We start from the raw sequence: 27,508 nt of genomic DNA, 5'->3' as shown, positions 1-27,508 counted from the left end.
TTCTGCATATCAAGTTAAGAAAGTTCTTTTCTATTCTCAGTTTGCTGAGAGTTTATGTCTTGAAAAGATGTTGAATTTTGCAAAAGACTTTTTCTACATCAATTAATATGATCATGTATTTCTTTTTTATTGACAATTAATATAATGAAATAAATTGATTGTTTCATTAACACTGAATAAGCCCTGCACTCCTGGGATAAGCCTCACATGGTGGAGCTATATTTTTTTTTTTAGACATTGCTAGATTCAATTTGCTAATATTTTGTGATGAGTTTTGTATTCACGTTCATGAGAGTTGGTGGTCTGCGTTTCTTGCTTGCTTCTTTTATATTGTCTTGGCTGGTTTGGTATTAGGATAATGCTGGCCTCATAAAATGTATTGACAAGTTGTCCTTCCTGTTCTATTTTTGGGAAGAGATATTGTAGAGTCGGTATTAATTCTTTGAATGTTTGGTGGAATTTGCCAATGAAACCATCTGGGCTGGGAATATCTTTCTCAAAAGGTATTTAACTATGAATTTCATTTTTATATATATAATTTATTTGTAGAAATAGGGTTTCACTATGTTGCCCAGGCTGGTCTCAGTATTCTGGGCTCAGGCGATCCTCCCACCTTGGCCTCCCAAAGTTCAATGTCTTTATAGGACTATTTAAGTTATTTTATATTGAGTGAGTTTTGATAATTTGTATCTTTAAATAATTAGTCCATTTAATGTAAGTGGTTGAATTACATGCATTAAGTTGTCTGTAGTATTGGGTTGGTGCAGAAGTTTTTGCTATTAAAAGTAATGGCAAAAACGGCAATAACTTTTGCACCAACTTAATACCATCTTTCACTCTATGTCTTAGTCTGTTTTATGTTGCTGAAACAGAATACCTGAGACTGGATAATACTAAGAAAAAAGAGAGAGGTTGACTTAGCTCATGATTCAGCAAGCTGGGAAGTAGGAGGAGCGTGGCACCAGTAGCTGCTCAGCTTCTGGTGACAGCCACCTCCTAAGCCAAAACATAGTGGAAAAGGCCAAAGGGGAAGCAGACACATGCAAAGAAGGAAAACCCAAGGGGCATGCTGGCTTTATAACAAACCCACCATTGTGGGCACTAATCCAGTCTCACCAGAGCCAGTACTCACTCACTACCTCGAGAATGGCAGCAGCTGTTCATGAGGGATCTGTCTCCATGACCCAAACACCTCCCACAAGGCCCCACCTCCCAACACCACCACACTGAGGATCCAATTTCCACATGAGTTTTGGCGGGGACAGACCAATCATATCCAAACCATAGCAGTAATATTTCTATATTCCCAGGATCTGGAAAGATCCCAATAAGATGAGTTTTTTCTATAATGTGCATTTTTCTGTGCACTTAATGTATAATTTGCCTGGACTTTGTCCCTGAGTCCTGGGAGATAACCTCTAATCCCTTGCAATTTCCTGAGTGATAGGCGTGTCTTTGTCAATCCTAGTGAGCCCCCACGGACCACACTACATAGTTTATGCTAATGAGGTGAATCATGGGAGGCCCCTAGATAGTTTATGCAATGAGATGACTAAGAATGGAGGCTGGCCATACTAGAAAGACCAACCATATGACTAGAGGGTTGGGTCATTGAACTATGTGAGAACAGCCCAGTCACCAGAGAGAAAGAGGCAGGCTGTAGATTGAGTTAAACCAGATGGCCAACTAACAGATGGCCAACACAGAGGGTTTATCTGAATGGTCTAGTCTGCCATTACCAGGAGGAGAAGACACTGGGTTTATTCCAATCTCAGTAGTCACTCCTCAATCTTCTTTACTAGTTCCTTATCTTCTCTCAAAATTCTCTTTTGGGGGATGGGAGGATGTTGAAAATGTTCTCTATTTTGATCTGGAAGGCAGTTACACGGGTGTAGAACTGTGTTAAGATTGTACACTTAGGTTTCTGTGATTTGCCGTATGTATGTTAACCCTCAATTTATTTTATTTTATTTATTTTATTATTTATTTATTTATTGACACAGAGTTTCGCTCTTGTAGCCCAGGCTGGAGTGCAGTGGTTCCATCTTAGCTCATTGCACCCTCTGTCTCCTGGGTTCAGGCGATTTTCCTGCCTAAGCCTCCCAAGTAGCTGAGACTACAGCTGCCCAACCCCATGCCTGGCTAATTTTTTATTTTTGTAGAGACGGGGCTTCACCATGTTGCTCAGGCTGGTATCGCACTCCTGGCCTCAAGTGATTCACCTGCCTCGGCCTCCCAAAATGCTGGGATTACAGACACGAGCCACTGAGCCCGGCCTGTTATACCTAAACTTTTAAAAGATGTCATACAAAAGTGGAAATACATGGTACAAGCTGGAAGAAGATGTTTATCCTGCATACAATTGACAAACGATTGATTATCAAGAATATATTTTGAGAACTCCTAGAAATCAATAAGAAAGACAAACAACCCAGTATGATAATAGACAAAAATCATGAACAGGAATTCCTTAGAAGAAGGAACCTAGGTGGCCAATAAACACATGAAGATATGCTCAGCTCATCAGTAGTCGGGGAAATGCTAAATATGACTACAAAAAAAATCTTATACCCATTTGATTGGCAAAGATTAAGAAACCTGGCAACATCAAAGGTTACAGAGGATGCAGAGCAGTGGGATCTCATACACTTTGCAACATGTTGGGAATATAAATGAACACAACCAGTTTGGAAAACAATGTGGCATCAATATATAAAGTAGATCATTGACAACTCAGCGACTCCTGTCAATGTCCACTGGACAAGAATTTCACAGCAGCACTGGCCACAGTAGCAAAAACCTGAGAGCTACGCAAATGATCACAAGCAAGAGAATGTGTAGATCAACTATGGTATATGCACACCATGATATACTATGTAGCAAGGCAAATGGGTGAACTGCACTTTTATGCTCAACAACGGATCAATGTTGGTATAAGTATGTAAAAATGCAGTTACCACAAGACTACATGCAGTATGACAACCTTTTCATAAAATTCAAAATCAAGCAAAACTGAAGAGTATAATTGCCAGGCGCAGCGGCTCACGCCTGTAATCCCAGCACTTTGGGAGGCAGATGTGGGTGGAGTGGTTGAGTCCAGGAATAGGAGACCAGCCCGCGCAACATGGCTAAACTCCTCTCTACAAATAATTAGCCAGGCATCACGGCACGCGTTTGTGCTCCCAGGTACTTGGGAGGCTGAGGTGGGAGAATCACCTGAGCTGGGAAGGTTGAGGCTGCAGCGAGCCAAAATCATAAGTGAGTGAGTGAGTGAGTGTGTGTGTGTGTGTGTGTGTGTGTGTGTATATATATATATGCTGGGGAGGTTGAAGCTGCAGTGAGCCAAAATCGATAGTGTGTGTGTGTGTGTGTGTGTGTGTGTGTGTGTGTGTGTACTTATTTGCAATAAAAATCAAAGAAATACCAAGTATCCAATTCAGGTTAGGGTTGCTTCCAGTGGGAGTGAAGAGGGTCAGGAGGATGCAGTGAGGGGGAGCTCAGAGGTGGATGTAGGTTACTGGTAATAGTCTAGTTTTTGGACTGAGTAATAGGTAAATGGGGGAACACTGCATTATAAAATAAATAAACAAATAGGGCCTGACATCAATCATGAGTAGCATGTTATGAAACCAGGAGTATTATTAACTCAATTCTATATAGCCTAAGTCTCCTCCAAAAATCAAATGCTGCATTGGATTACTTAGACCCGGGTCTGAAATATTTGTTCTTCCCTCCTTCCAGTCTACACAGATGCTCCCCCAGCTCTTTGGTCAGGCCAGGAAGCATTCGAGTGTGATATCTCTCTCTTTGTATATATTTGAGCAGGAGGCACTAGAGCAGGGCTGCATGTCTTGCATCTGGCAGATGTTTAACCCAGATGTTAGCTGGGACAGAAAGAATCCCCCAGAACCCTGGAATAAACTGGGTCCCAATGATCAATACAAGTTCTACTCAGTGAATGTAGATTACAGCAAACTGAAAAAAAATGTCCAGACTTCTAAATTAAATGTTTCCCTACAAAACAATTTAGAATGAAGGTCTTCCAGAGGCCCTTTGCACAATTTTCCCCTTAACTAGGAGATATTTCTCCTCTAAGTGCACTAAAATCATGTTAGTGTATCGTGTTGGGTTTTAACACTGATCAGTAAATATGTTTACCCATTTATTATGAAGAACATGACAAAGGATACAGACGAACAGCCAGATGAGAGAGATGCATAGGGCACAGTATGTGAGAAGGGGCATGGAGCTTCCATGACTTCTCCAGGTGCACCTCCCTCCAGTAACTTCCACGTGTTCAGCTATCCAGAAGTTCTCTTCTCCCCAAATTCTTACAAATAGAGAGCCCCCGGGCTCAGTCCTTGGTCTGATTCTTTCCTTTTACTATACTCTTGTCATAGCTGATGGAAGATCCTGGTTTTAATACCACCTGTATCAGAAACAAGACAAATATGCCCCCTTTCACCACTTCAATGCAACAAAGTACTGGAAATTTTAGCCAAAAAATTTGGGCAAGAGAAAACAATTTTTTTTTTTTTTTTTTTGAGACAAAGTCTGGCTCTGTCTCCCAGGCTGGAGTGCAGTGGCATGATCTCGGCTCACTGCAACCTCCGCCTCCTGGGTTCACACCATTCTCCTGCCTCAGTCTCCTGAGTAGGTGGGACTACAGGTGCCCGCCACCACGCCCGGCTAATTTTTTGTATTTTTAGTAGAGACGGGGTTTCAGTGTGTTAACCAGGGTGGTCTCGATCTCCTGACCTTGTGATCCGCCCGCCTCGGCCTCCCAAAGTGCTGGGATTACAGGCTTGAGCCACCGCGCCCGGCCCGAGAAAACAATTAAAAGCACACAAATCAGAAAATAAAAAGTTTCTGGGCACGGCGGCTCATACCTGTTATCCTAACATTTGGGAGGCTGAGGATGGTGAATCGCATGAGGCCAGGAGTTCGAGACCAGCCTGGGCAACATGGCGAAACCCTGCCTCTACCAAAAATACAAAAGTTAGCCGGGCGTGGTGGCATGCGACAACTGGGCGTAGTCCCAGTTACCTGGGGGGCTGAGGCATGAGAATCGCTTGAACCCAGGAAGTCGAGGCTTCAGTGAGCCAAGATCCCATCACTGTGCTCCAGCCTGGGTGACAAAGAGAGAACCTATCCCAAAATGCAGAAGAAACAAAAATAAGAATTTAAATTATCTCTGTCTGCAGACGACAACGACATGATTTTATATATCTAAAATCTTAAAATATTTTACAAAAAACCTTAAAATTCAAATAATTTTAAGGAAACTTGCAAAACACAAAGTCAACATACACAAATCAGTAGCATTTCCATACGCTAATAACAAGCTATCTGAAAAAGAAATCAAGAAAACAATCCCATTCACAGTAGCTCTCAAAAATAATGTAAACTACTTAGGAATAAATTCAACCAAGGAGTTGGAAGATCTGTACACTGGAAACTATAAAACACTGATGAAAGAAGTTGAGGAAGCCACAGATAAATGGAAAGCTATCCAACGATTATGGATTGGAAGAATCAATATTGTTAAAATGTCCATACTACTCAAAGCAATCAACAGACTCACTGCAATCCCTATCAAAATTCCGATGCTATTTTTACACACATAGAAAAAGCAATCCTGAAATTCGCAGAGAACCACAGAAGACTCCAGTTACCCAAAGCAATCTTGAGCAAAAAGAACAAAGCTGGAGGAATCACAACCTGATCTCAAAATATAATGTAAGCTAGAGTAATCAAAACAGCATGGTACTGGCATAAAAACAGACAACTGGAACAATATAATAGACTAGAAAAAATCCATGCACTTAGGGCTAAGTGATTTTCAACAAAGATGCTAAGAACACACAATGTGGAAAGGACTGTCTCTTCAATAAATGGTCTTGGGAAAACGGAGTATCCACATGCAGAAGAATAAAATGGGACCCTTGTCTCATATACAAAATCAAGGCAAAATGGACTCCGGATTTAATCGTAAGATCTGAAGCTGTAAAACTGCCAGAAGAAAACATAGGGAGAAACATCCACGGCATTGACCTGGGCAATAATTTTTCCTCTATGACCCCAAAAACATGAGCAACCAAAGAAAGAATAGAGAAATGGAATTACGTCAAACTGAAAAGCTTCTCCACAACAAAGGAAACGATCAACAGAGTGAAGAGGCAACCTACAGCATGGGAGAAAATATTCACAAACTATACATCTGATAGGGAGTTAATATCCAAAATACATAAGAAACTCAACTCAATAACAAGAATACAAATCACCTGATTTTAAAATGTGCAAAGGATCTGAATAGACATTTCTCCAAAGAAGACATACAAATGGCCAACAGTTGTATGAAAATGCTCAACATCACTTATCATCAGGGAAATGTCACAATGAGCTATCACTTCACACCTGGTAAAATGGCTATTATCAGAAAGATAAAAGAGAACAAGCGTTGACGAGGATGTGAAGAAAAGGGAACCCTCATACACTGTGGTGGGAATGGAAATTAGTACAGCCACTGTGCAAAACAGTATGGAGACTTCTGAAAACACTAAAAATAGAACTATCCAGCAATCCCACTACCGGGTATTTATCCAAAAGAGAGGAAATTGGTATACCAAAGGGATGCCTACACCCCCATACTTATTGCAGCACTCAACACAGTAGCCAAGATATGAAATCAACCTAAGTGACCATCAGTGGATGAATGGATACAGAAAATGTGGCATGTATACACAGGGAATATGATTCAGCCACAAAAAGAATGAAATCCTTTCATTTGCAGCAACGTGGATGGACCCGGTGGTCATTATGTTAGGTGAAATAAGCCAGGCACAGAAAGACAAATACCGTACGTTCTCACTCATATGTGGGAGGTAAAAAAGTTGATCTCATAGAGGTAGAGAATAGAGCGATAGATCGGAGAGGCTGGGAAGGATGTGTGGATTGGAGGACGAGGGGTTGGGAAGAAGAGAGGTTGGTTAATAGGTACAAACATATGGTTAAAAGGAAGGAATAAGTTCTAGGCCGGGTATGGTGGCTGATGCCTGTAATCCCAGCACTTTGAGAGGTCGAGGCGGGTAGATCGCATGAGCTCAGGAGTTCCAGACCAGCCTGGACAGTGTAGTGAAACCCAGTCTCTACAAAAAAAAAGAAAAAAAACAAAAAACAAAAAAACAATTAGCCAGGTACGGTGGGACGTACCAGTCGTCCCAGCTACTCGGGAGGCTGAGGTGGAAGGACTGCTTAAGCCCAGGAGGTTGAGGCTGCAGTGACTTGTGATTGCACCGCTGCACTCCAGCCTGGGACAATAGAGTGAGACCCAGTCTCAAAAAATACAAAGACAGAATAAACTCTAATGTTCAACAGCAGAGTTGGATGACTACAGTTAACAGCAATGTATTGTATATTTCAAAATAGCCAGAAGAGAGGACTTGAAATGTTCCCAATACATAGGAATGAAAAGTATTCCAGGTGATGGTTACCTCAGATATCCTGAATTGATCATTATACATTCTATGCACGTGACAGAATATCACATGTACACCATAAATATGTGCAAATATGTATCCATTAAAAATTTAAAAATATAAATAGTACTATCATTTGATTTGGTAATCTCACTACTGGATATATGGCCAAAGGAAATGAAATCAGTATGTTGAAAATATCTGCACTCGCATATTCATTGCAGCACTGTTCACAAGAGCCAAGATGTGAAATCAACCTAAGAGCCGATCAGATGGATGAATGGATAAAGCACATGTGTATATGTACACACAGTAGAATAGTATTGAGACTTAAAAAAAAAAAAAAGAAATCCTGTCATTTGTGGCAACATGAGTGAATCTGTAATATATTATGTCGAGTGAAATAAGCCAGGCACAGCAAGACACATACTGTATGATCTCACTGGGATGTGGAATCTGAAAAAATCAAATTTTTTAGAAACAGAGAATAGAATGGTGGTTACCAGGGTCTGGGGCTGGGGAGGATTGGGGAGATCCTGGTAAGGATCTGGTAAGGATATTGATAAGGATACAAAACTTCATTTAGACAAGAAGTCTAAGTTCAAGAGATCTATTCTAAACATGGTGACTATAGTTAATAATAACAAATACTTGAAAATTGCTAAGAAGGTAGATAGATTTTAGGTGTTCTCAGCACAAAAGATGAAAGGTATGTGAGTTCATCCATATTGCAGTTAGCCTAATGTACCCATTGCACAATGTATACCGATTTCAAAACATCATGTTGTACACTATAAATGTATACAATTGTGTCAATAAAAATAAACAAAAATAAAATCCAAAGAAATGAAATCAATTCCATTTGTTCAATAAAACTGATCCGATACTGGTGAAGATGTGCAGAAACTGGAACCTTTGTGCACTGTTGGTGGGAATGTAAAATGGCACATCTGCTGTGGAATAGGGTATGGCGGTTACTCAGAAAATTAAAAATAGAATTACCATATGATCCAGTAATTCCATTCTGTGTCTATAGCCAAAAGAATAGAAATCAGAGTCTCAGAGTGATGTCTGTACACCCCTGCTCATAGCAGCATTATTCATGAGAGCCAAGAGATGGAAGCAACCCAAGTGTCCACGGATGGATGAATACAGAAACTAAATATGGTCCGTTATTATTTGGCCCTTACAATGAATTATGATTTTGCCCATAAAAGGATGGAATTCTGATAAATGCTACAATGTGGATAAAACTTTAGGACATTATGCTATATAATGAGTCAGTCACAAAAGGACAAATACTACATGATTCCACCTGTATAAGGGATCTAATATTTCCAAACTCAGAAACAGAAGGTAGAATGGTGGTTTCAGAGGCTGGGGGGCAGGGGAAAACAAGGAATTGTTTAACGGGTATACATTTCAGTTTTGCAGTTGAAGACATTCTGGAGATTGGCAGCACAGAAATGCGAATATATTTAACACTACCGAACTGAACACTGAGAAACGCTTAAGATGGTAAATTCTATGTTCTGTGTGTTTTAACATAACTCAATAGAAAAGTGGTGTAATTTCTATCTCTGGAACGGGCCCTGGAAAAAAATATCGAAACTATGATGACTCCCATAGGTACTTTTTCAACCCAGAGCCAGACCTTTGTCCACTCAGCATCTCCACTTGGATACCTAACACACATCTCAGATTTAAACATGCGAAACCAAACTCCTGACATTAAACACAAGAAGCAAGAAATATGAACATATTTTCTGATTCCACTACTATAAAAGTGCGTAACAGTCAACACCAAACCATATTATTAGTATTTCTTGAATTTAACTTTTATTTTAAATTCAGGGGTACATGTACAGGTTTGTTACATAGGTAAACTTGTGTCATGGGGGTTTCTTGTAGAAATTATTTCGTCACCCAGTGATTAAGCCTAGTACCCATTCGTTATTTTCCTGGTCCTCTCCCTCCTCCCACCCTCTACTGTCTGATAGGCTCCGGTGTGTGTTGTTCCCCTCTTTGTGTCCCTGTGTTCTCGTCATTTAGCTCCCACTTATAAGTGGGAACATGCGGGATTTGGTTTTCTGTTCCTGCATTAGTTTGCTGAGGATAATGGCCTCCAGATCCAGCCACGTTCCTGCAAAGGACCTAACCTCATTCTTTTTATAGCTGCATAATATTCCACAGTGTATATGTACCACATTTTCTTTATCCAGTCTACCATTGCTGGGCATTTAGCTTGACTGCCATGCCTTTGCTATTGTGAATAGTGCTGCAATGAACATACACGTGCACGTGTCTTGATAATAGAATGATTTACATTCCTTTGGGTATATGCCCAGTAATGAGATTGCTGGGCCAAATGGTAATTCTGTCTTTAGGTCTTCGAGGAATCACCACACTGTCTTCCACGATGGTTGAACTAATTTACACTCTCACCAACAGTGCATAAGTGTTCCAGTGTTCCTTTTTTCTCTGCAACCTCGCCAGTATCCGTTATTTTTTCACTTTGTAATAATAGCCATTCTGACTGGCGTGAGATGGTATCTCACTGTGGTTTTGATTTGCATTTCTCTAATGGTCAGTGATGTTGAGCTTTCTTTCATGGGATTGTTGGCCGCATCTATGTCTTCTTTTGAAAAGTGTCTGTTCATGTCCTCTGTCCACTTTTTAATGGGGTTGCTTGGTATTTTTCTTGCTGGATATTAGACTTTGTCAGATCCATAGTTTGCAAAAATTTTCTCCCATTCTGTAGGTTGTCTGTTCACTCTGTTGACAGTTTCCTTTAGTGTGTAGAAGCTCTTTAGCTTAAGTAGACCCCATTTGTCAATTTTTGCTTTTGTTGTAATTGCTCTTGGTGTCTTCGTCATGAAATCTTTGCTCGTTCCTACGTCCAGAATGTGATTGCCTAGGTTGTCTTCCAGGGTTTTTCTATTTTGGGGTTTTACCTTTAAGTCTTTAATCCATGTTGAGTTAATTTTTGTATACGGCGTGATATAGTTTGGCTGTATCCCCACCCAAATCTCCTCTTGAATTGTAGCTCCCATAATCCCCACGTGTTGTGGGAGGGATCCGGTGGGAGGTAATTGAATCATGGGGGCGGACTTTTCCCGTGCTGTTCTCCTGATAGCAAGTAAGTTTCACGAGATCTCATGGTTTTACAAAGGGCAGTTCCCCTGCACATGCTCTCTTTCCCGCCGCTGTGGAACACACACCTCTGCTCTTCCTTCGCCTTCTGCCACGATTGCGAGGCCTCCCAAGGCATGTGGAACTGTGAGTCCATTAAACTTCTTCTCTTTATAGATTACCCAGTCTCAGGTATGTCTTTATTAGCAGCAAGAGAACTGACTAGTACCTGGTGTAAGAAAGGGGTCCAGTTGCAATCTTCCGTGTATGGCTAGCCAGTTATCACAGCACCCTTTGCTGAATAGAGAATACTTTCCCCATTGCTTGCTTTTGTCAGGTTTGTCAAATATCAGATAGCTGTAGGTGTGCGGCCTTATTTCTGGGTTCTCTATTCTGTTCCATTGGACTCCGTGTCTGCTTTTGTACCAGTACCATGCTGTTTTGGTTACTGTGGGCCCGTGGTATATTTTGAAGTCGGGTAGCATGATGCCTCCAGCTTTGTTCTTTTTCACTTAGGACTGCCTTGGCCATCCAGGCTCTTTTTCAGTTTCATATGAATTTTAAAATAGTTTTTCTAGTTCTGTGAAGAATGTCAATGATAACTTACTAGGAATCGCACTGAATCTGCAAATTGCTTTGGGGCAGTATGGCCACTTTAATAATATTGATCTTCCTATCCATGAGCATGAATGTTTTTCCATTTGTTTGTGACATGTCTGATTTCCTTGAGCAGTGTTTTTGTTAGCGATTTTTCACATTGATTTGGTATCCTGAGACTTTGCTGAAGTTGTTGATCAGCTTAAGGAGCTTTGGGGGCTGAGACTGTGGGGTCTTCTAGATTTAGGAACATGTCGTCTGCAAGCATACTGTACTATTAAAAGAATGTAATATAGGACGTGGGACCAAAAATTAGAGAGAAAACTGAGGAAAGAATGATCACAAAAGTAAATGTGTCAGTTTCCTCTTGAAGGAGGAATGAGGCTGAGATGAGGCAGAGACACCCCAGGAGCTTTGGGGAATGCTGGCAGTGTTCTCCTCTGTGACATGGGGGCGTTTCTGTAGAGGTGCCCTTGATGATCACTATTAAACAACACACACATATTGTGACGTTCTCTCTGTGTACGTTGCATTTCAACATAAAGAGGGTCAAACTTGTTAATAACAAATAACATGCATTTGTAGTTAAATACTTCTCACAATCCACAGACCTGGAAATGACTGATTAGTTTTCTGTACGTGTAGTTTTCCAGTTTTAAGAATGTCCTACAAATGGAATCACACATTATGTAGCGTTTCATATTTGGTGTCTTCAGCACAATGAAATACATATAAGACCTGTAGAACTGCAGTGTACTCTTTCTTGACCTCAGTATTCAATACGTGTTTTCATCACTTCACAACAGTTCATTCACAGTAGATTGGTTTTCTAAACTTGAATATATGTATAGTCTGCTTTATAAATATCATGTGATATTTAACGTTACATAATTTGTTATATCTTGGTAATGGACTTTTCTTAAAAACAGATAGTATACCTAAGAATACCCACTACACTTCCATTGTGGGAAAAAAAAAGGAATTCCATCATATGAATATACCACAATTAACTGACACAAACTATGAAGGTAAAAATTTGTGTTGTTTCCCCTTAGTGTTGTTGCCTTAATTTCTTTATCTCAGGTCCTAGGTCCTCCACCCCTGAGAATAAGTGGATGGGGAGGTGACAAATCTCCCGTGAGAAAAACGTAGCAAGTGCATGGGGTTCCAGCACAAAATCACAAATTCTGAATGAAAACTTACCACCCAAATATAAAATATTTACCAAAACATCAAAATTAATATCACAATTATGTAAGCATCATTCCTATGATGTTCGGTGAAATCTATGAGAATTTGAAATCAAGCTATCACTATCAATAAACTGATACTAGTACTCGCAAGGAGATCTGCTATAAATAGAGAAAATAAAATGTTGGTTATCCTTCTGGTTATAAAATACTTACCTGTTAAAGCAAGGTTACTTCCGTTAGCACTGGTTTTTCTCGGCTTATGGTGGCAAGCACCACACAGAAAGAAAACATCACAATCTATGCGCACAGTTTAATACATGATTATCAAGTGCATCTGTACGGAAACGTTCCCCTAGGTCGCAGAGGAGAACACCGCCAGCATCCCCCAAAGCCTCCTGGGGTGGCCCTGCCTGAGCTCAGCCCCACTCTTACTTCAAGGGGTAACCAACATCCTGACTTTTCTGATTGTCCTTTCCTTGCTCTTCTCTATGGTTTTATACCCTAAGTACGCGTTCTTCAACAAGGTAGGTTAGTGTTGCCTGTCATTTGAAGTTATAAGAATGGAATCATTAAACATGTCCGTGTTGTCCCTTGCTTCTTTCACTCGATGTTATGTTTGTAAGATTCACGCCTATTATTCCATGGAGGAGCACCTTGTACTTTGTACTTTTCCGTTGCTGAAATAGTATTCCATTGTATAAACATACCGCAATGTATTCATTCCGTCCCATGAAAGTTGCGATTTTCACGGTTTCCCATGTTTGGAACTGGATGATCACAAAAATACTACTCCTAAACCCTTGTCGGCACAAGTAAAGGAGTCCTGAGAGGGACGTGTAGGCTGCTAAAAGCATATGTTTAAAAGAGGATCACAGACAATTAATGAGAAAATGTTCAAAAAAGAAGCCCAACATAAGACCAAGGAAAGTAGAAGGAAGTCATCAAGGTAAAAGCAAAAATCAGTGAAAGCGGAAACAAGCGTAAGAATCACAAAACCAGAAGTTGGGTGTTTGGAAGAGGAATGAAATTGGTACAACTCTTGTGAGACTGGTCAAGAAAACAAGGGAGAAGGGCACCGCTATCAGGAAAGAAAAGGGAGAAATAACCACAAATGATGTTACGTCCGTTCTCGTGTTGCTATATCGAAATACCCAAGACCCAGTCATTTATAAAGAGAAGAGCTCATGGTCCTGCAGGCTGTATGGGAAGCGTAGCGACTTCTGCTCCTGGGAGGACTCAGGAAGCTTGCAATCATGGCGGAAGGTGAAACAGAAGCAGGTACATGTTACATGGTAGGAGCAGGAGTAAGAAAGAGAAGGGAGAGGTGTCACGCACTTTTAATCGACCAGACTCATGAGAACTCGCAACCATGAGGACAGTACCAAGTGGATGCTCCTAAACCATTCCTGAGAAATCCAGCCCCATGATCCAGTCACCTCCGACCAGGCCCCACCTCCAACATTAGAAGTCACAGTTTGACATGAGACTTGCTGGGGACACAGATCCAAATCACATGATATGCAGACATCCAAAAGATAGAAAGAGGATATTGTGGGGGAACTGGATATTCACACAGAGTGCCCATGCAGTAACAGCACATAGCTAATTAAATACAAAGAGAAGATGGCACTTTCACAATGGAGTAATCTGGAAAAACGCCCTGGCCACATGGTCAAGATGAACATCACCAGTCATAAGAGAAGCCTACATGGAGAATCTGCCGATGTCATGCACCGAGAGGCACAGCATGTCTGCTATGCAGTAGCCTTGCCAAAAATGTTAAACCTACCTGAATCTAATCACAAGGAAGCCATTCGACAAACCCAAGTTCAAGGGCTTCCTGACAACAGTTGCGGTGATTTAAAGGACACTTTAAACATTGCTCTAAAGCACACTTTAAAGGACACTGAAGTGAGTTGACAGGCCGGGAACCATGGCTCACGCCTGTAATCCCAACACTTTGGGAGACCTAGGTGGGCGGATGGCTTGAGCTCAGGAGTTCCAGGCCAGTCTGGACAACACGGTGAAAACTCGTCTCTACAAAAAATATGTTAAAAATTAGCCGGGCATGGTGGCACTCGCCTGTAGTCCAAGCTACTCAGGAGGCTGAGGCAGGAGGATGGCTTGAGCCTGGAGGTCAAGGCTGCACTTAGCCGGGTTCGCGACCCTGCAAGCCAGCCTGGGCGACAGAGGGAGATTCTGTCTCAAAAGAGACTTGACTACTAAATGCAAAGCATGGTGTTTGGTTGGAAAGAGAATTTTGTTAGAAAGCAGCTATGAGGGATACTATGGGACCATGGGGACAATCGAAAATGTTTCATGTGATCATACAGTAGAAAATTGTGTGGTCTCAATGTTACATTTCCTGAGTGTCATGATGTCATTAAGGTTTTGTGGGAGACCATGCTTTCTCGTGGGCGATACATGCTGCAGTATTTACGGATGATGGAGCTAAATGATTCAAATGGATCTCAAATGATATCACAAGAGAATTAAAAAAAAAAATACAAGCATGCGCACACACTCAGAAAAAGACAGGGGTGCGGGATGGGGGGAGGGATGAAGCAAATGTGAGAAAATGGTAACTAATGGAGGATCCAGTAGAAGAATATATGTATGGGTGCTCCTTTGGCTTTCTGTGCAACTCCTCTGTGGCTTCCTAATTTTAACAAATGCAGTCTGAGATGAATGGGGATATTCTGGACCATTTTATTCCAGTCAGTTTGAAAACAAAGCAAAACGTAACCAGTGGCTAGGAAACAAAATCTGCCAAAACTAACACAAGAAGGAACAGCCAACCTGAACCATTCCAGAATCATTACAGAAAGATATCGGTAGTCAAAGGCTTTCCACTAATAAACTCCAGGATTCCCCACCACATTCTGAAAAACATCCTGGGAATACATATCTTCCATTTGACACAAACTCATGCAGAAGACTGAAAGGGTCCTCCACTCACTGTATGAGCTTGGCATAACCTCGATACCAAATCCTGCAAGGACACCTAGAGAAACATTGCAGATCAACCACAGGCTCATGACATAGAAGTAAAAATCAGAACCAGAATCTTAGCACACGGAAGCCTACAGGATACAAAAAGGAAAATACCTATTATGGCATGACTAATATCGGCTTCATCCCAGAAATACCAACTTAATTTCCCTTCAGAAAATACAGTGGCATAATTCTCCACATTAACAGATTTGGGAAGAGAAACATGCTCTTCGTAGTCACAAAAGGTATTGACTAAATGTCAGTTTCCATTCGAGATGTATTGCTGACAATTTTTTTTTCTTTTTCTTTTCTTTTCTTTTTTTTTTTTTTGAGACGGGGTCTCGCTCTGTCGCCCAGGCTGGAGTGCAGTGGCGCGATCTCGGCTCACTGCAAGCTCCGCCTCCTGGGTTCACGCCATTCTCCTGCCTCAGCCTTCCCAGTAGCTGGGACTACAGGCGCCCGCCACCACGCCCGGCTAGTTTTTTCGTATTTTTAGTAGAGACAGGGTTTCACCATGTTAGCCAGGTTGTTCTCGATCTCCTGACCTCGTCATCTGCCTGCCTCGGCCTCCCAAAGTGCTGGGATTACAGGCATGAGCCATCACGCCTGGCCGACAATTTTTTTTTTCTAAAAAGTCAGGACTATTGGGCTATAACTTACTCAGAGTTCTATGAGATCTTGTAAATGCATATGGCTGTAAAAACACCAGCACAATATATACAGATACAGAGCATCGGCATCCCCCCCAGGTTCCCTCACGCCCTCTTGTAGTGAACTCCTCGTCTTAACCCTCAGACCCTGGCAACCATCTATCTGTTTTCTGTTCCTAGAATTTTGCCTTTTCCAGAATGTCATATTAATGGAATCACATGGTACGTGGCATGTGCATTTGCCATCTTTCAGAGAAACGGACTCTGACCGCAATTCTCTAAAGGTGCAATGTACAGTTTCATGACCTGGGTAGTAGTTACCTGGCTTGATCACCTTATACCTGTCAAATGGCCGGCTTCTGAGTTGTCTCCGTGTGTGTGTGTGTGTGTGTGTGTGTGTGTGTGTGTGCACGCGCGCCCGCGGGCATGCGTGCGCACGTGCGAGAGAGTGTATGTGTGTGTGCGGGGGTTATTGTTTCAAAAATGTAATTTTACATGTAACTGCCTCTAACTTTTATATCTTGATGATGGGTATTAATTGGCAATTATTAATGCTTTAAGAGCAAGTGACTGATTATTGGAAAAGTCAGCAGACTCATTTCCTCTGCAGTGTGCAAAGTGGGAAGTAGTGATCGGGTTGGGGCAAACAGGAGGGCTCCAAAACCCTGCCAACCTCCTATTCCTCGCTCTGCATGGTAGTGACCTGGACTTCAACACTGCACAACCACATGGGCGCCACTCACGCTGGATCACGAGAACAGGGCACCCTGGAATCCCACAGATAGGGTTTGCACGGCCACCCTGGCGGCCACAGCCTACACGGCCGTACCTGGCAAACACAAGTGTTGGCCTCATCCTTCGAGGAAAGGGATGATGAGAAAATCTCTAGGGGAAAAGGAGGAGTTCTTGGTCTGGAGGCTGAGGACAGACGTGCGTGAGGTTGTCCGAGTTCACCCAGGAGTGTGTTCCAGGCGGGCTAAAGTTCATGGCTGTTACTCACCATGACCACCATGATCCTATGATTGCCATCTCACGTCCCCGTGTGCGGTGCCTGGGCCTCCGCCACAGCCTGGAAGGCCACCCTTGGGGACTGTGGCTGGCGGGCGTGCTAGGAGACTCGCACACCTTCGGCCCTAGCTGGAGTCTGAAGAGGAGACGCTCTTTTCTACCAACAGAGTAAGAAGTCTCATGTGGAAATGTACCTGTGGCAGCTCTGGCACCGGGTGTAGGTGGGATTCTGCTCAGGGCTCCGCCACTGTGGCTGCATCAAGGGCAGGCACGCAGCTCGCCAGACCTCCAGAGCTCATCTGAGCTGAGTGGCAGGACAAGGCAGGAGGGGATCTAAGGCTCTCCAGGCCAGACCCCACATTCCTCTTGGTGGGAGAGGAGGCTTGAGGGAAAAGCAAAAGGGGGTCACTGAATGAGGGGAGGGGCTCAACCTCCTCCTCTCCAGTGGGGCCCAGGTGGATTCCTCTAATCCGAGGAGCCTCGGATTCTGCACTTACATCCCCTAGAACCAGAAGACTCCGCCCGACCATGCGGTGTACCATGGGCCTAGGGTGTACATGTTACAGCCCCATTATTGTGCAGAAGGTGGTCTGAATATGGAACCGAGGTGGTGTGCTGGGAGGTGGGACTGGCAAAAGCCAGCCACTGAGGGATGGATTCACGCCTTCCACGACTCCGTCCAGGGGCTTCTCCCCTTCCACACCATGTCGACCATGGCCCATGCCCCCTGGGGCAGTGACCGTGGCTGGAGTTCTGCCCCGACCAGAACCTGCCTAGATGTCTCCGGTGGCAAAAACCCAAGCTGGAGAGCCCCTGACACGTCTTCCCCCAGATACCAGCCCACTGTGTTATCCCCCCCAAGAAACCACCCCCTGTGTCAGGGTCAAAGCCTTGGCCTCAGGAGTCAAGCCCATCCTCTCCGGTGAGGGGTTAGATTCGGATGGGGTAGGTCCCCACCAGCGTTGGCTTCCAAGTCTGAGGTCTGTGATTGACCCACCAAGTGCGTGGTGGTCCCCCTCGCTGAGCTCACACCATGAGCCTGGCAGGGAGACACCGTGAGGGTAGGGGGGGAGGCAGATACCGAGCCCGACCAGCTGTCCCAGGGCAGTCCCTCTTTCCCACTTTCCACCCTCTCTGTGCGTATCTTGCCCGTGTCTTGGTTAGCGGGCGTTGTGGCGCCCTCCCACAGGAGCTCCCCGCTTCCTAGATGAGGCACCAACCAGCAACTCTGAGGTATTATCACTGCACCCACACACGGGAGTGCTGAGACATCCCATCCATCCCGTGGAGGATCGGGAGCCTACTGTGGCACCTCCAGCATTCTGAGAGCCCCGACACCCGTCCCTGTGTTTGGAGACGTCCCCTTCGTCCCACTCCACGCCCTCCTAGGTGTGAGAATTGAACAACACCTCTTGCGAAAGGTAAATCCCAGCCCTGCTATTGGGAATTCGATCCTTCACAGATCCCTCACCAGTGTTTCCACTCCGTGAATCAGTCCATTCTCGCTCAAGGGAGAGCACCCACAGTTAATTTGATTCCCAAGCAGGTGCTAGCAGGGGCATACTCACGCGCGGGCACGCACATGCACACACACGCTAACCTTGAATGGTATCTGCATTTCTATTCTTTTCGTCTGTTCGCAACACGCAGTCTCTTGGCAACGGGAGCAGGCAGAACCTACACACACCTCTTCAATGGAACTAGAATCTGTGCCCGAATCTGGGGCCTGCCCAGCCCAGGATGCCGGCTGAAGGAACGAGGTGATCTCAACTGTCAGGAGGGTGAAGGCAGAAGAGAGAGCTCGAGGAAATCTCGTGTGACCTCAGGAGGCAGTCTAGAAGACTGACCAGGGACACGAAAATATTACGTCCACAAAAACCTGCAGCCTTGGGGGTGGGGAAATGGTATTTCACAGGGACCATCCAAGACCATCCAGGCCTAGCATCCACACTTGCCCTGGAAAGCAGCTGACCATTTTCAAATCAAGGGTATGGAGCTCACCGGCTGCAGAAGGAGCTGCTGGCCACCTACCGAACAACAAGGATATGGAAGCCACCTTCTGTGTAGGTGCCTGCGAGCAGTTTCCACCAGGTTGGTCCACAGGCGCTGGAACAGACTCAGTGCCCCCACCTCCAACCAAGAGACTATCTTGCCCTTTTCTTCCGCACTCCATGGACCTTCCCTTTGACTCAGCCACCCACCGGGATGTGGCTTCTGCCTCCACATGGCTGCTGAAAGTAAAGAGGGAGACCTAACGGGATTTGGTAACTGAGGTTCAAAGGTGAGGACTAAGATGAACTGAGAATGTCACGCAGGTTACTGGCCCAGATGATCTGACCGTGTGCATGCTGGCACTGGAGGGAAATAATGGCTCCAGAAAGAGGACTGGGCTCCGTCGTGTTCCTCAACAGCACGGAAACCACCATGCAGGAAAGGCCACCGCCGTCAAGCCACGGGGTAGAGCAAGGACGCTCACGATGGAAAGGACGGTGACAGGACAAACAGGGACGGTGAACTGCAGGAGGAAAGGTGAGATAGACAGGGGTTCTCAAAGGAGGCCAGCAGTTCCTGCTGAAGGGGAGAGAGAATAGCACTGAAGAAGGGGACCGGAGAGACCCCAAAGTGGGAGGAGAAGAGGAGGGACCAAGAGCAAGGCGTGTAGGAGAAAGGCAGGAAATGCTAGTGTGGCTGGGCAGGGTCCCCACAGCACCTAGACCCAGGGCACTATGGTGAGCCTGAGTGCAGGGCTGCTGCTCAGAGGCCGGCCCAGACGCTCTGCAGGGAGAGGGCCCACCACAGAGCGCCAGGGGAACTGTTCTCCCAGCGCAAGGGAACAGAGCAACACCCGGCACACCCCAGCACTCCCAACAATCACAGAGAGTGCAGACCACAGACCGCAGAATATGAGAACGACTTTATTTCAAACTGCTTTGAACTGCCTTGGGAAGTGTGCAAATGCAGTGGAAGAGCAAAAGCCCTGGCTAAGGAGGATAAGGAGGAAACTCGCTTGGCTGCAGCCCCGGATGCTGGCTCCAACCTGTGAAACAGAGCAGGCTCAGGGACGGGCCCCCAGCCAGGGCCAGCCCAGCCAGGGCCCGCACACAGCCCTCCTAAGCTGCCGGACTGTGAGAAGGGGCACGTTATGTGCAACACTCACTTCAAAGGTCCTGGAACTTGTCACTGAAGAACTGCATGGCCGCTGAAACAGAGAGGCAGAACCGGGCACTCCAGACCCAGGGAAACAGAAATCCACCCCCTGCCCCCGTGGGGAATCACCTAGCCCTGCAACCAGAAGCCCCTCCAGCCCTGGTACTGACTCACCCACCCGTCACCTGAATTGAATGTGGAAATGCTTCTAAGCGGGAAAGTGGTTCTCAGGTGCTGGGCCATCCCAGAACCGTTCATTCAGAACGTGTTACAAAGACAGATAAACCAGCCAGCAAGCAAAAACCGTACAAGCCGTATCAGGCAGCAGTTAAAGGGAAAACACATGTGGTATCTCTAACTCTCCTAAGAGAAGGAGAGTTCTGGGACTCGTGGACTAAGAGTACACGGAGTTCAGACGACACACTGCTGTCTGTGCACACCCCTAGCTGGAAAGGCACAGAAGGCTCCAGGGCCGGGCTTTCTTTCGTTCTCTTCCCCAAAGGAAAGTCAGTCCCAGTGACGCCGCCTGTACCTACAGCCCACCCCCGCCCCCCATGCCTGCAGAAAGACACCGCTGTCCATCCCTGCCCCAGCCAGGGCTCCATCATACCTAGTTGCTGTGTAAGGTCCTCAATTTCCCTCTGCAGCCGGATGCACCAGACCGGCAGACACCGGAGGAAGAGAAACGGTTAGTCAATTCTGGCCTCCTCTCTCCTCCTCTTCCCTGTCTCCCTCAGCCCTGAGGGCCCCCATAGCCTGCAGCCCAGTGGCGAGGTGGGTTGGCATGAAACCCTCAATGTAAAAGAGGCACCCTCTCTCTGTGGGGTGCAGAAGATGGTGATGGGGCAGGGTGGGGGGGACACAGAAATCAGTTTAACCTGGACACGGATCCCACTGTCTAACATGGACCTCTATTTCTAGGAGCCACACGAAGCATTACCCTAGGACAACCCTGGGCTCCCAGGGGCCGGCAGAGGCCTGCTGCCATTCTCCAGGGCTGGGGCCCAGCACGCCTCTCCCACTGGGACCGACCTCCAGGTCCTCCCAGTTGTCAGCCGACCCTTCGGCAGTGGCGCCTTCTGGGGACGGCTGTCCTTGGACGCTGGGCGGTGGCACGATGGCGGCTGGTTCGTCAGCCAGGTAGGACGAGTAGTCCACAACGTCCCTTTGGTCGTCGACGGGGGTGCCAGGCCGGCCTTCCCGGCCCCGGAGCACCACCTTTCCCTGCTCTATCAATTCGCTCTCAGACTCGAAGCTGAAAACCTTGGGATCTGTGAACCCGCTCTGGCCCTCGAGGCTGCCTGGTGCCCCCAAATCGAGGCCGTGGCCCTGGCCCCGTGGGGCTCTGGGACTGGCCATGCAGGAGCCAGCCTGCTCGCCACCCTCCAGGTCGAAAGCAACCCCACAAACGGATACCTTGTCGGGGGAGCTCATGGCGCCAGTCCGGGCAGCCTGGGCTGTGGGGAGACGGTCGTCCTGGTAACGGCGGAAGGGGAGAGCCGAGTCCAGCCAAGCCCAGCGGACTGGGCCACGCAACAGGAACAGTGAGGCCTTCGGGACACCGCCACCCTCATCCCAGGCGGAAGTAGGAGATGTCCCCGACAGCGCGTGGCTTCCGCATGCGCACTTGACGCCAGTGCCGCGACTTCTCATTGGTCCCCCCTCTACCAACCAGCGTGCCCTTTGTTGGTAGAGGCCTCTGGGCTTTAACCAATCGGAACACGGACTCTTGGTTTGCCCCGATGCCGGTCATTTGACTGGGTGTCTGCCCTCTGGTCTTGTCTTGGGGCCAGGGTGCACTGGAGCTCTCGATCCACCTCCTTCTTGCTCTCCTGCCGCCTCTGGCCAGGAACCTACTTTGCAATGAGACCTCCTCTGTGCACCGGGTGCTTCGCGTGCAGCACAACATTTACTCTCCCAAGCTGATGAGCTGGGGGAAGCTCTCCCCTTAATCCCCGCCTTACAGATGGGTCACTGGGGCTCAGAGATGTGGCTCTCCTTGGAAAGTAGGTGCCCGGCCAGAGGCGGAAGGACAGAAAGAAAGAGGCGATCAAGAGCTACAGTGCCCCCTGGCCCCAAGACCCAAGCAGAGTGCAGCCACCCAGTCAAATGACGGGCATCGAGGCAAACCAAGAGCCTGTGTCCCGATTGGTTAAAGCTCAGGCACCTCGCCCCACAAAGGGCCCGCTGGTTGGCAGACGGGGACCAATGAGAAGGCTCGGTGTGGGCGTCAAGGGCACGAGGAAGCCACTGGCTGCCAGGGACATCTGGTACTTCCGCCTGGGGTGAGGGTGGCGGTGTCCCGAAAGCCTCACTGTTTCTGTCGCGTGGCCTGCTCAGCTGGGCTTGGCTGGGCTCAGCTCTCTCCTCCAGCCGTTACCAGGACGACCGTCTCCCCACAACCGAGGCTGCCGGGACTGCCGCCATGAGCTCCCCCAACAAGGTATCCGTTTGTGGGGCCGGTTTTGACCTGGAGGGTGGCGAGCAGGCTGGCTCCCACACAGCCAGCCCCGGAGCCCCAGGGGACCACAGCCACGGCCTCAATTTGGGGGTGCAGGGCAGCGGCGATGGCGACGGAGAGAGCGGGTTCACAGATTCGGAGGGTGTCAGCTTTGAGTCTGAGAGCGAACTGATAGAGCAAGGAAGGGTGGTGCTCTGGGGCCGGGAAGGACGGCCAGGCACCCCGATCGATGACCAAGGGGACGTTGTGGACTACTCATTCTACCTGGCTGAAGAACCAGCCGCCATCGTGCCGCCGCCCAGCGTCCAAGGACAGCCGTTCCCAGAAGGCGCCGCTGCCGAAGGGTCGGCTGACAATTGGGCGGACCTGGAGGTGGGTCCCAGTGGGAGAGACGCGCTGGGCCCCAGCCCCGGAAAACGGCAGCAGGCCTCTGCCGGCCGTCTCCACCTCTGTGGTCCTGGGCCAGTGCGGGCCTGGAACAACCCGGAAAGGGGCTCGAAGAGCAGATGGAGCCTCCGCGTGGATCCCCAGCAGCCCTCTGCGAAAGGCCCCACCAGGATGTCTACCCACGACTCTGATTCCGCAGATGAGAGCAGCGGCTTACCACTGATGAGGGTGGGCATTCGCCGCAACGAAGGAAGCCAGGCCAAGCCCGGCAGCCCCAAGAAGGCAGCAGACACATCCAGACACGCAGGCTTCCACTGCAAGGAGAGTTACCTGCCCGTGCCGGGCCGTTTCCTGACCTCTGCTCCCCGCGGACTCACTCCAGTCGTGGAGAGGCCGGCTGTGGGAGAGCTGGAGGACTCTCCCGGAAAGAAAATGCAGAGCAGGGCCTGGGGAAAGGTGGAGGCCAGGCCCAGCTGTTCAAGAGCTGCCACTGCAGGGGCCCTGCCCCAGGGCCTTTCAAGGAGGAAGATGGCCCAGGAGAAGAAGTCCCCAGGAGGTGCCTCTCAACTGGCTCCGGGGAGAGCCTTTCCTGCCTGCGGAAAGAGACTCTCAGCCGCTCCCCCGGAGCCGGCCACCTTCCCGTCATTCTCCGGTGTGCGGCCACACGGGATGTCCAAGAAACCACAAAAGCCTAAGCACAGAGGCCCTGGGAAGAAACCTGCAGGAAGGAAGACCAGGGAGTCCCAGGTTGCGGCCAGAGAAGATAATGACCCAAATCGAGATGAGGTCCCAAAGGCCCAAGTAAGTAGGCCCTTCTCGCCCTCCTCTCCCTCTTTACCCTCCTCCCCCCACACCTCCTCTGTTCCAGCACACCCCTGTTCACCCATGTCCCCTCTGTCCCTTGCTCGAGGGTTGTCGTCGGGAGCCTAGGGACACTAGAATGCCCGATGGGGGTCTTCATCATAGGAGCACACGTTAAAGGGGGCACTTCTTGTGTGATGGCCATGCCTCCGGACACTGCAGGAGTCCTGCCTCCGCCCGCAGAGAGGAGCTGGGATGGAAGGCAGGGCTGGCAGCCGGTTTGGATCGGGTGATGCCTTAAAGTGTGGGCCGCAAAGCTGGGGTGTCTAGGATCATCAACTTCCTGATTCCTCCTTCCCTAGCTGTTGCCCGACCCACCTGGCAGGCGGCCCGGGCTATCTCAGTATCCCCAGTGTTTTCCCTGGCTGGGCTCTGCCTCCTGGCCTGGGGCTGACTGAGGGAGAAAGTGCTAATGAGATTAGGCTCCGGAGTCTCCACCTTACCACAACCCCTTCCCACATGTACTCACCGCCTGCCCCCACCGCCAGCCCGACTCAGAAATTTCTGTTTTAGCTTCCCACACACAGGCCAGGGCTGCCTCGCCTGTCCATGCGTCGTGGAGAACTCAGCAGCAGTGACCCCAACATCAGAGCTCCCCAAGTTCCGGGAACTTCAGAGCCCTCGGCCTACAGCCTGGGAGGCCTCCTGCCCAGACGTCATGCACCCTCCGGTGAGTCTTGCGGGTTTGATAGGGGTGGAGGGGAGAGGGGTCGGGAGGGAAACCTCTGGCTCTGTCGCTTCTGGGGGCTCAGCCTTGTTCCCACACTTCCCTGCCCACCCAGGCAGCTGTCCCATGGGAAACGGGGTGTCGACAGGGCTGGCTTTAAGCCACATCGTCCTCTCTGAGTGGGGTTTGTGTGGTGGTGGGCGATTTGGAGCAGTGCCCCAAACTCCAACTCTGGAAGGAGACTTTCGGCGGTACGGAGCCCTTTTCTGTTAAGTCCTGCTCAGCCGCATTGGCCCTCCCAGGGCCTGGCTGTGGCTGCCGCGCTGCTGGCGTCCAACCCGGAGTCACAACGCTAGGGGGCCACAGGTGCAGATGGGCTCACACTGGGGAACAGTGAAGACAGTCCAAGAGCGGGGTTGGAGTTGCTGGGCAGAGCAGGGACAATGTGTTGCCAGCAGAGGGTGATGCTGCCTCACTTTAGACCCTGCTAGGCCTTTTCCACCTCACTGGGAGGCTTGGAAGCTGGATTTTGTATTCTCTTTCAGGTGACCAGCAGCCGCCTGTCCATCCCCCAAGACCAGAAAGGCAGCAGCAGCCCCCGGGAGCCCAGGGCTGTCCTCGGGTAATGCTTTGTGTGGCTCCTAGAAATAAGAGGTCCACACTAGATGGTGGGATCCGTGTCCAGGTTAAACTGATTTCTGCGTCCGCCGCCCTCCCCCCTGCCCCCACCGCCACACGTCTCCACCTTCTGCACCCCACGGAGAGAGGGTGCCTCCTTTCCATTGAGGGTTCTGTGCCAACCCACGTCACCACTGGGCTGCAGGCTATGGGGGCTGCAGGGAGGCTGGGGAGAGAGGAGGCCAGAGTTGACTAACCATTTATCTTTCCCCGGTGTCTGCTGGTCTAGTGCATCTGGCTGCAGAGGGAAATTGATGAACTTACACAGCAGCTAGGTATGATGGAGCCCTGGCTGGGGCAGGGATGGACAGCGGTGTCTTTCTGCAGGTGTGGGGGGCAGGGGTGGGCTGTAGGTACAGGCAGCATCACTGGGACTGACTTTCCTCTGGGGAGGAGAATCAAGCCGACCTGGGCCTTCTGTGCCTTTTCAGCTAGGGGTGTGCACAGATAACAATGTGTCATCTGAACTCCGTGTACACTTTGTCCACGAGTCCCAGAACTCTCCTTCTCTTAGGACGGTTAGAGATACTGCCGGTGTTTCCCCTTTAACTACTGCCTGGTACCACTTGTATGGTGTTTGTTTGCTGGCTGGCTTATCTGTCTTTGAAACATGTTCTGGACGGTACTGGGATGGCCCAGCACCTGAGAACCACTTTCCCGCTTAGAAGGCATTTCCACATTTAATCCAGGTGACGGGTGGGTGAGTCAGTCCCAGGGCTGGTGGGGTTTCTGGTTGCAGGACTAGGAAGTTCCCCACCGGGGCATGGGATGGGTGTCTGTTTGCCTGGGTCTGGAGTGCCCAGTTCTGCCTCTCTTGTTTCAGCGGCCATGCAGTTCCTCGCTGACAAGATCCAGGAGCTTTGAAGTGAGTGTTGCACACACCATGCCCCTTCCCACAATCCCGGTAGCTTAGGAGGGCTGTGGGCTGGCCCTGGCTGGGGGCCCGTCCCTGAGCCTGCTCTGTTTCACAGGTTGGAGCCAGCATATTCCTACAAGACAAACAGCTGCCACCTTTGGAGCTCCGGAGCTGCCTGTTAAGCCAGGGCTTCCTCTCTTCCACCGCATTTGCCCCCTTCCCAACGCAGTTCAAAGCAATTTGAAATAAAGTCGTTCTCATATTCTGTGGCCTGTGGTCTGCCCTCTATGCGATTGTTGGGAGTGTTGGGGGTTGCAGGGGGTTGCCCGGTTCATTGGCGCTTGAAGAACTGTTCCCCAGGGCCCTGGGGGGCACCAGGGCCGGCCCCTGAGCAGCAGCCCTGCACTCGGGCTCACCATAGTGCCCTGGGTCTAGGTGCTGTGGGGGCCCTGCCCAGCCACAGCAGCATTTCCTGCCTTTCTCCTACACGCCTTGCTCATGGTCCCTCCTCTTCTCCTCCCACTTTGGGTTCTCCCAGGTCCCCTTCTTCAGTGCTATTCTCCCTCCCCTTCAGCAGGAACTGATGGCCTCCTTCCAGAACCCCTGTCTCTCTCACCTTTCCTCCTGCAGTTCACTGTTTCTGTTCTGCCCTCTCACCATCCTTTCCATCGTGAGCATCGTTGCTCTCCCCCGTGGCTTGATGCCGGCGGCCTTTCCTGCATGGTTATTTCCATGCTATTGAGGAACACGACGGAGCTCATCCTCCTCGCCGCCCCTCAGGGACCCAGTCCTCTTTCTTGAGCCGTTATGTCCCTCCGGTGCCACCATGCACAGGGTCATGTCATCTGGGGCAAAAACCCGCTTGGCATCCTCAGTTCCTCTTAGCCCTCACCTTTGAACCTTAGTTACCAAATTCTGTCAGATCTCCTCCTTAGCTTCAGTAGCCAGGTGGAGACAGAAACCACATCCTGGTGGGAAGCTGAGCCAAAGGGAAGATACATGGAGTGCGGAAGAAAAGGGCAAGATAGTCTCTTGGTTGGAGGCAGGGGCACTGAGTCTGTTCTGGTGCCTGCGGGCCAACCTGGTGGAAACTGCCCACCGGTAGCTACGTGGAAGGTGGCTTCCACATCCTTGGTGTCCATTCGCAGCCAGCAGCCCCTTCTGCAGCCGTTGGGCTCCATACCATTGATTTGAAAATGGCCAGCTGGTTTCCAGGGCAAGTGTGGATGCTAGGCCTGGCTGCTCTTTGATGGTCCCCACGAAATACCATGTCACCACCCCCAAGGCCAACAGGTTTTTGTGGACATGATATTTCTGTGTCCCTGGTCAGTCTTCCCAACCACCTCTCGAGGCCACAGGAGATTTCCTCAAGCTCCCTGTTCTGCCTTCACCCTCCATG

At 48.4% G+C, this 27,508-nt stretch overlaps 2 protein-coding genes and 1 pseudogene across 2 annotated transcripts; 2 read left to right on the top strand and 1 right to left on the bottom strand.

Annotated features, from left to right (window-relative positions):
- The first annotated feature begins 3,364 nt into the window (after positions 1–3,364).
- On the top strand, positions 3,365–4,554 carry LOC110742444 (annotated as a pseudogene).
- A 15,397-nt stretch (positions 4,555–19,951) lies between these two features.
- Positions 19,952–21,866, bottom strand: LOC108584346. The gene is made up of 3 exons (XM_021933815.2): positions 21,232–21,866; positions 20,210–20,840; positions 19,952–20,089 (listed from the first exon to the last, which is right to left on the bottom strand). The coding sequence occupies exons 1-2, from the start codon at positions 21,850–21,852 to the stop codon at positions 20,517–20,519; spliced, it is 945 nt and encodes a 314-aa protein (XP_021789507.1). The 5' UTR covers positions 21,853–21,866; the 3' UTR covers positions 19,952–20,089; positions 20,210–20,516.
- LOC101016946 (uncharacterized protein CXorf49) lies at positions 20,811–26,376 on the top strand. Its single transcript, XM_003919359.5, has 6 exons — positions 20,811–23,848; positions 24,422–24,578; positions 25,121–25,197; positions 25,483–25,528; positions 26,077–26,118; positions 26,225–26,376. Exons 1-5 carry the CDS (start codon positions 22,625–22,627, stop codon positions 26,115–26,117), a joined length of 1,545 nt encoding a protein of 514 aa, XP_003919408.2. The 5' UTR covers positions 20,811–22,624; the 3' UTR covers position 26,118; positions 26,225–26,376.
- The last annotated feature ends 1,132 nt before the right edge of the window (positions 26,377–27,508 follow it).

The sequence above is a fragment of the Papio anubis genome, chromosome X (assembly GCF_008728515.1).
Source record: "Papio anubis isolate 15944 chromosome X, Panubis1.0, whole genome shotgun sequence".
Classification (NCBI taxonomy): Eukaryota; Metazoa; Chordata; class Mammalia; order Primates; family Cercopithecidae; genus Papio; species Papio anubis.
Note: the sequence above shows the minus strand (reverse complement) of the source record. Positions and strands in the feature narration are given on the sequence as shown.